Source organism: Ascaphus truei, chromosome 16 (assembly GCF_040206685.1).
Source record: "Ascaphus truei isolate aAscTru1 chromosome 16, aAscTru1.hap1, whole genome shotgun sequence".
NCBI classification, from domain to species: Eukaryota; Metazoa; Chordata; class Amphibia; order Anura; family Ascaphidae; genus Ascaphus; species Ascaphus truei.
The window spans coordinates 37362518-37371932 of NC_134498.1; the positions used below are offsets into that span (position 1 = coordinate 37362518).

The following is a 9415-nucleotide window of genomic DNA, read 5'->3' on the forward strand; positions in this document are numbered from 1 at the left end:
AATTAAATAGGAGCCGATATCTAAGAAGAAATGTCACGCTGGTCCATTAAAACCACCTTGTTCGAGCCTACTGATCATAATGAGCATCATTATCATCATTTATTTTGTAAGTCAATACAGGCCTCCACTTAAGGGGGCATCGCAATACTTTACAGTCAGTTTGAGAACTACAATTCAATACAGTTATTTTTGTTGCATAAGAGACAGACACGAAAATTCAGAGTTAGAATAAGAAATGGCTGCATTACATGAGCAAAGGTTATTATACACATTCAGTTTACAGATATTTCATGGACAAGATACAGATGCAAGCTCCTTCAGAACTGAAAGAATGAAAGATCAGAGTCAAGTTTGCAAAGTTTGAGAACGTCTTGGCGACAGAAAAGCCAGACACCCACTACCTTTGCAAACTGACTGCAGCACATAGCCACTCACCTTTCACATCTCACAGCTGCTCGGAGGAAGCACAGTGATTATTGAATCACCACCTCGGTACTTTCCCAAGTTATCTTACCCCAGAGTTCGAAGTATAAAAATACGCAAAAAAAACTTTACAGTGCATTTGATATTTGAAACGTTTGACGATTTTAATTGAACTTCGAGGTGCAGAAAATGATGACTTTAAAATATTTGAATCCTGTTTAGAGACAGGGTGGCCCGAAAAACATAACGCTGCATTGTATTGCAGGGCATTCTGGTACTGAAAGCATCACTGGGTCAATTCTTTAATGTTAGGCATATGTAGCATGCAAAGAACAAGCGAGACTACGTTTGCTGAGTATGGTTAAGCAATTATTTATTAAAAAACAAGAATGCTTTTTTTTTGTTGTCAGATACTAAGATAGCAAATGGGAACCAATGGGAATAAAAATCACAATGGTACAAAGTCAAGAGGGAGAGATGCCGCATACGGCAAAATACTCTGATTAAAATGCTTTGTTCCGTTTTGCTAGGCTTCTTTATCTTTCTGTTTCACTGTCTGATGAAAGAGAATGTACGAAAGCAATGGAGGATGCACTTATGCTGTGGGAGGTTCAGACTCGACAACTGTTCTGGTGAGAATCTGCCTATTTTTATACTTTCTATGACTCATGCAAGTGTGGAGCATATCACCCACACAACTTTGTGAACATGTCTTGCAACATCTCAAGAAAACTTGTAGGTATAAGGGTACATCTTTGAACATTTAAATGAATTATGGCCCAGATTCGCAAAACAGTGTTAAGAGGTGTTAACCTATGTTAATAGCATGTTAAAGCAGCAATACGGGCTTCATTAACAAAAAAATATTATTACATGATTGAAACAGGGGGTCTCTGGAGCTGAACTGTGTTCATTTCAGCCCCATGGACCCCCTGCCTCCAGAGATGCTTACCTCCGCAATGGTGCCGGTATCTCATTTCAGTTTAAATGTCCCGGTTATGCAGGCCAATAGGAAGTCACACCGGATGACGTAACAGCTTCCTATTGGCCCGCGTGACGGGGACATTTAAATGCCGCCATTATGTTGGGCACACAGGTGTCTGACTGCAGAGATACAGGCACCCCTACGGAGTTGTGTCTCTGGAAGCGGGTGGGTCCCCAGAGCTCCAAAGACCCCCTGCTTCAATTCTCTAATAAAGACGTGAAACTGGGTTTGCTGCTTTTAAGACCAACCGCTTATCTTCAAAGGTGAAATAACGTAACATTAAGTCAGGTTTTCTCCCATAAAAAGCATTGCATTAACTATACCAGTCATTACTGTTAGTTACATGCAAATGGGACATTATTATAACCGCGCATATACACAAAAGTGCATCAAAGTTAATGCAGGAACCTAATATGTTAGACCATATGCAGACTTTGCACTGAGATAGGGCTTTTTTCACAGTCATTGTTTTTTTTATTTTCTTTACCACTTTATATTTACTAATGTAGCCCCGGGGTTATTTTTGACTCACTGACCCCCCTCCGCGAGTGCCGAGTGGTCGCGGGTGCCGCCAGAGGCAGCGACGGACCCGCCGGCACTTCGCGAGGGTGGGGGCCAGTGCAGGGAGCGCTTGGCATCCCTGGAGCTCCGGCGGCGCACCCGGCTAGCGGGGGCCGCCATGACACATTGCGCGAGCGTGCGCAGGAGGGACTCGGCGGCTAGGGAGAAGTCGCGCGAGGGCAGGGACGGCGAGGAAAAGGTTGCGGCGGCCATTAGGCGTTCGCGCATGCGCAGGGCAAGTGCGCACGCGGCCCCAATGCTTTAGCAGCCTCCTGGGAACTACAACTCCCAGGAGGCATAGGGAGGCAGGCACCAGGTGTCTGATAGGAGCCAATAGGGCTGGAGGATTCCCACACAGGAGAAAGGATACTTTTCGCAGGCTTAGTGTCACGTGAGTTGGAGCTGGGAGCAGGAAGGGGAAGGAAGGGTGCAGGTAGCGAATGGCTCCTGCACCAGGTAAGGATCCCCAAGTCCCAGGCAGGCCCCAAATCCATGAGAGGGTAGGGGGTAATTGATAAGGGACGGCCCGAGATAGGGAGGTCGCCCTTAGGTGTGAGAGGGTGCTGGCTTGTCAGTGGATCACGGCTGGTAGTGCCGTGAGCGCTGACAAGTAAGCACAGTGTATACAGTGTGTTGCTGTCTGCAGGTTGACTGTGTGTGTTGCGGTCTGCAGGTTGACTGCGTGTGTGGTGTGTTAGTGCTGCATGTTGTTGCTGCAGGTTGTTCCTGCGAGGCTAGTTACCGTTAGGATTGGGACTTAGTTAGTTAGGGGAGTGGGACAGGTACTTAACCCATGTAGGCCCCTAGGAGTTTCCCCGAAGCCACTATAGGTTGCTGTACTATAGGGACGGCCTATAGTATAGCGTGTGTCACTTGGATAGTTAGGGACTCAGCGGCTGCTGCAGTTCCAGTGACGGAGTTCGGACCCACGTTGGGGTCCACGGAGAATATCACCTGGATAGGATCAGACAGATGCATCGCACGTCTGACCCTTTGTGAAGATCGTTGCAGGCCCGAGTACCGGAGTGCTCGGCAGGTAACTCTGAATTATAAGTGCACCACCGGGCCCTTAGCTTAACTGTGACTGCGCAGTCACCCACGATCTCCGTAGGAGTGCGGAACATTGGGTGGGGGATTACCGGACACTGGGTGGGAACACCGATATTGTGTGTGTAAGGGTATACAGTTATAGTATAAGGTTATGTTGTGTTATGTTTTATATGTGTGTTAGGTAAGTATTAGTTATTATCTCTACTGTGTATGTGTTTATTGAGTGTCATGCGAGGAACCACTTCCCCCTTTGGTGGGAGCCATCCCAGGTGGAGGCGCTGCGCTATGTAAATGTGTGAGTATTACCACAGGCTCCCAGCTAGCGGAGGCTCATATCTCCTGGAGCCGCAGGTGTTATACAGCGACCAGTAGTCCCTTAGGAAGGTGTTCAGAAAAAGGGCTACACTAGCTATATAGAATATTAATGGAGCTTAACAGCAGCTGTTACGATAATTACACCGAACAAAATATCTGCCAATACCATTCTTAATTAGTTTTTTTTTTTCATTTGGCAGGAAGTTTGATTCTAAATTGTGTGCGTTATGTTTATGACAAAGTGTTTTCCACATGCAGAATAGTCAGTAATTGCATCCCATCGTACCAGCGGCAAAAGTGTCAATTTAATGGAAAGGGTATTTGTAATATATAGGGCTATATTTACTAAGCACTCTTCTGTCCTACGCTTTTGAGGTGTCCAGCATTTTTTTTATTTTTTACTCTCTTTCATATATTTGTGCTGGCTACACTATTAGGTGATTTTTACCCTTATATTGAAACGGTTTGCCTCATTTTTTGTAATTTTTAAGTGATAAGCTGAAGACACCCTGTAGCCCATTAATTCAATGAGTTGTAATTTGCTTTACAACGCCAGAAGTTGTTTCAAGGCAGAAGACTGGTTAATAAATAGGGCCTGTCCAAGTGTAGTCTTGTACGTCTTTATTTATATAGCGCCCACAGTGTACCGAGAGCTTTATAAAAGAGACAACACCACCCAGGGAATTATAATGCAATATGTGCCATGGACGAGATGTGTGCAGAGGTTTTAAAACAGGAGACTTATTTAAAAGGAAAATAATATAGGCTTTTATTAGCCGAAGCTTTCACAACATAAAATCTGCTTGTGTTCCACATACAGGAGCAAAAGAAATAGCCTAGCTCCTCTTTGGAGCACTGACTAAACAGTGCTTAGTCTATCTGCAAGTTGGGTGGCTAAGCCCCTTACAAACGATTACACGAGTCAGACATTGATACATTTTACCTCCGGGCCCTCTGGCTTCCTCCTGGCCAGGAAAGGGGGTGAAAAAGTCCAGGGCGCTTTCCACAGCAGTCCAGGGTGTCTCCCTGGATCAGAGAGTCTGAGGGCCTTGTGCAGGTTGGTCTCTCTTATGCAGTCCAGGTGCAGTAGTTTCATGGATCACAGAGGCTGCTGCAGGGATCTCTGTAGGCTTTTTAAAAGTCTCTAAGGGCTTGACCCCGCTGCCTACTACAGCGGACGCTGCACGCACGAGAGCCCTCCCCTCAATGGCGCCGGGCCCGCTACGAGGGGGGGCCGCAGCGCTGAGGTGCGAGCTGCTCCTGCTCTCAATAGAATTGAGAGCAGGACTCGCGTCGAGCGATACGGCACACCCCCTGGCGGTTCAGCCAATGAGGGCGAACCTGCCGGATGACGTCATGGCCGCGCCCCCGTCACTCCCCCGCCACGCCCCCCCCCCCCACCCTCCAGCTCTCTTCCTGCAGCTCCCTGCAGACCAGGTAATCGGCTGCATGCACCGCCAATCTCGCGGCGCGCGTTGCAGCTGAGTTACCGGGGCCTTAGCCTAACGGGGCAAGCTGAGGAGGCTAATTAAGCCATGCTGCTCAGTGCTGTCTCAGGCTTCGAAAACATGTTTCTCCTGCACCATTATCTGATAGGGGATGTACCCTGTTACATGCCACAAACAAAAATCGGACAATAGGAAAGGAAATTCCTCCCCTGTAGAGCTTACAATCGAAGTGGTATGTTGGGAAGACTGACAGGAACAGCAAGTGGGGGAATAAGTGCAGTAAATGGCAGTGCCTGACCACAATAATAACGTAAGAAAAATAATAACTTTATCTATATAGCGCTTTTCTCCCGATGGGACTCAAAGCGCTTCACAGTTACAAAAAGGGAAAAAGAAGAAAACATTTAAGGTTATAAACAAGACCAAACACAAGGAAAGATGCAATACAGGATGTGGATGGTACTGTAGCTAATAAATGCTGGACAGATTGTGGGTCAGTAATTAAACGCCTGGGTAAACAGGTAGGGCTTGAACCTGTTTCTATAGATATCCAGAGGGGGAAGGCTCCTGAATTGTACGAGACAGACTGTTCCAAAGAGTGGGAGCAGCGTGGCTAAAATCTCGGGCCCCAAAGGAAGTTACAGAGACTCTGGGAACTGTTAGGAGTCCTTCACCTGCAGATGGAAGTGAGCGAATGGGAGTGTACGGAGCTAGATGGGAGTGTGGGTGTCGGACAGTAGCCAAACTAGTCATGAGTCTAGGCTATTGAAATGCTTCATTCAGGAGGTGAGTTTTAAGCTTTGATATAAAGGGTGGGAGAGAATGTCCTTGGCTTATACTGAGTGTGAGGGAGTTCCACAGGTAAGGGGCAGTGAGGGGAAAAGGTTTAAGACGAGAGAGAGCAGTAGAGATTAAAGGAGCGGAAAGGAGACAGTTATGGGCAGACCGTTGGAAATGAGCAGGGACATAACGAGAAATCCAAGATGATATGTAGGGAGGAGCAGATGAGTAGAGACTCTTGAAGGTAAGGAGAAGAACTTTGTAGGTGATCTGAAACTTGAAGGGAGCCAGGAGAGGGGTTTAAGAAGAAGATGAGCAGGCACTATTCTGGGAGGAAGTGAACTTATTCTAGCAGCAGAATTTTGGACAGGTTGCAAAGGAGAAAGTTGTGAGACAGTTGCTGTTAGCAGTATGTTACAATAATCCAGACGGGAGAGGATAAGGGCGTGCATTAGACTACGGCCCCGCTGCCTGCACTGCATGCGCGTCGGCGAGGCAAGCGACGCGTGCAGCCGAGTCCCCCGGTCTGCAGTGAGCTGCAGGGGGAAAGACAGGGGGAGGCGTGACGGGGGCGCGGCCGTGACTTCATCCGGCAGGTTTGTACTAATTGGCTGAACCGCTGGGGGGCGTGGCCAAGCGCTCTGTCGCGACTCCTGATCACAATTTTCTTGAGAGCAGGAGTTTCTGTCGGCGCAGCGCGACACCCCCCATCGCAGCGGGCCCGGCCCCATTGTGGGGTGGCTCTCGTCCCTGCAGCGTCCACCACAGCGGGTGCTGCAGTAGCCAGCGGGGACCTGGCCTTAAAGTTTTAGCAGTAGATTGACAGAGGAGAGGGTGGATTCTGTCAATGTCGCTGAGGAAGAAGCGACAAATTTTATCCATGGCGGGAATGTGAATGGAGACTAACAAGAACGTCTTCAAAAATAGGCACTTCTGTAATGGGGCACATTGGAGCTGTTTCCTATCAGTACTTTCATCAATATATAGCACATTGAGCTTTTCTTTTACATTTCAGATTGGAGCAGACTGAGTAATTTAGAAGCAAAACAAAAAAGTCAGGTACACAAATTACCATCGCAATCATTCCACTCAGCCAGGTCCAATACGACGGAGTCCACATCCAACTCATCCAGCACTTCGGGTTCTTCGCGGAATGGACCGCCTGATAGAAACTCTGGAAATGGTAAATTGTGGTAAAAAGGGTAAAATGGCAAACCGCAAGATAAATATTTGCTCGCATTGCAGGAAAATCTGAAAAGTGTAATTCAAATGTGTATGTGTGTGTATATATATATATACACAGTAAGTTAGAGGAGAATAGGAAACATGGAATTTAAATGTATCTGTAGATTACAGGGGAATATGAAATATGTAATTTAATTAATTCACACTGAAATAGGGCGGTCAAAAAGTACACGCGCTTTTCGGTTCCAATTAAAAATGGTAATTTTAAAGCAGAATTGCTGGTTTGTCAAATATGCCAATGCTCTCTGTTTATAACGCCCGGGCCATAGAGGGGTGAGGAGAGCGGATGCGCGCTAACGCTGAGGCTCGCCTGCTTAAGTCAGCGCGATTCCACGGACTTGCAGGCGAGCCAGCGTGCGCGAAGGGAGCCGGGGGGAGGTGGTTGTAGGCAGGGCAGTGACGTCGCTGGGCCAATTGCCCGCGACCCACTGACGTCAATGTCACGGTGCTGTGACGTTGACGCTGCTTAAGGCTGATTGGATGTTTTCAGCGTACAGCGCGCTGAAAAACAGCTTGGCGCTCGGCTGAAAACTCCAAAGCCTCCGCACGCCTGCTGACGCTCGCGTGAGCCCCCTCTCAAGGCATCCTCATTGAGGATGCAGGGGCTCAGCGCGGAGCGTCCGCACGCCTCAGCACGGCTGGTCCTTCTATGGACGCAGCCTAAGGGAGACTCACTGAGACTTCAGCTGAAAATAATTCAAATAACCCGATGTTTTAGAAATCGCCCACATTTTCACCCCCAATTTACCTGAGAGAAGCTTTCAAATGTTGACCAATATGTTTGTCACTTTTTTTGTTGACATTTTTTAACGTAGGATTGAAGCAGGGGGGTCTACGGAGCTGAACCCCATTAATTTCAGCTCCGGGGACACCCTGCTTCCGAAGATACAGACCTCCGTAAAGGGGCCGGTAGCCGCTCCGCTATCATGGTGGAGTTTCCAAGTCCCCGCGTCATACCGGCCAATAGGAAGCTGTGACATCATCGGGGAGCTTTAAACTTTGTGGAGGCACCGGCATCCCCTTTGGAGGTCTCTATGTTTTGAAGCAGGGGGGTCCCAGAGCTGAAATAAATGGGGTTCTTCAAACCTGCTTCAAACCTATGTTAAAAAAAAACAGTAATTAAAAAAAAAAAACCACGCATGTATTGCTCCTTTAAAGAGACTTACCTTGCAATTCTCTGAGGTGCGCGCAGCGTACGTGTTAACACCACTCTCGTCATTGCGCATCATCACTACTGAACCTGGGAATCGCAGCCAGACCAGATTTGCGTAATTAACCGATGAATTGCTGCACCAAACACTTATCACATAGGAGAGGGTTTAGGAACAGTTCTCCGATGTGTGGACATGTATTACATTGATAGTTAATTGTAACATAAAAGGAATGTTATTCCACTAAGGACTTCTTTATTAATTAGTTGAGTGCAGGAAGGTGCTACAGGTACCTGAACCTTTTTACTACACTGCTTAACCTGTTTAATATTCTAAGGGTCTGCAATAAATTGGAGCTGTTGAACACTCTAGCACAGAAAGGTTAACATTTAAATAAAAGCCATTAAAATACTTTTTACTCAGTTAATACGCCAGAATGTGCCCTACGCTACGTAAATGAGTGAGAAAAACATCCTAAATAATTAGCTTTATTCTTTGCTTTATGTAGGTGGAATATTCATGCGATCAGCCAGCGTGGTGCCTCCGAAACAAGCAGCTAAACATCCTGACACAAGAAGAATCTTGACATTTGTGGAATAGAAATACAATGAAAAATACTGTACTGTATTCTTCTGCAGCATGATGTTTCAGAACTGTGCACAAATACCAAGCTTTGCGAAGTTATTATCTGCGCTTTTATCTTTGTGTTTAAAACATACTGATATTCTCGAATCTTTACAAGAGATGGACTAGAATGCAGTAAATAGTTTGCAATTATTATAACGCATGTTCTCAAATCGGAGACATCAGGAAGTGTTAGGACATTGCTGAAGATTGTTGTAAGCAAATGAAACTAAGGCTGGAGAATTCTTAGTATTATTATTACCATTGTTTATTTGTAAAACACCAACATATTCCGGAGCGCGGTACAATGGGGGGTTCAGAGATTTGATAATGACATAAACCAGAGTTCTATACAAATACAAAGCAGGACAAGCATGCACAAAAAGATGCAAAAGGTAATGAGGACCCTGCTCATGAGAGTTTACAATCTAGAAGGATTGAAGAACAATGTTGAAACAAAAGGTAAAGTGGTTGGCCATTGTGGGGTGGAGTGTGACTCACGGTTGGAGTATGGTCCAGCCACGCTGCAGATCACATTAAGGTTTGAGAGTGGGGATGTTGGTGGGTGTTGCATAGCGTGGAGATTGGTCCAGCCGCACAGCTGGTCCCAATGGGGGTGGAGGGGTGAGAAGGTGGATTTGGATATTAGAGGTAGCCAGATAGGCTTCCTTAAGAAGGTGAGTTTTCAGCGAGTGTCTGAATGCTGGGGGAGAGCGTGATGGTGCAGTGGTAAGGAATTCCAGAGAGAGAGGGGGCAGCACGGGAGAAGTCTTGTAGACGGGAGCTGGACGAGGTAGTACGGCAGGAGGAGAGGGGGATGTCTTGGGCAGAAT

At 46.8% G+C, this 9415-nt stretch overlaps 1 protein-coding gene across 6 annotated transcripts in view; it reads left to right on the plus strand.

Annotated features, from left to right (window-relative positions):
• ADGRG4 (adhesion G protein-coupled receptor G4) overlaps window positions 1-8827 on the plus strand; it is a 52356-nt gene extending 43529 nt beyond the window's left edge. For all 6 annotated transcript variants that reach the window (XM_075573219.1, XM_075573217.1, XM_075573220.1 and 3 more), the window contains 3 exons: window positions 954-1055; window positions 6578-6745; window positions 8467-8827. In XM_075573219.1, coding sequence (XP_075429334.1) covers window positions 954-1055; window positions 6578-6745; window positions 8467-8558 — 362 coding nt within the window. In that variant the 3' untranslated portion in view covers window positions 8559-8827. The remainder of the gene's footprint in view (window positions 1-953; window positions 1056-6577; window positions 6746-8466) is intronic.
• Window positions 8828-9415: the final 588 nt, after the last annotated feature.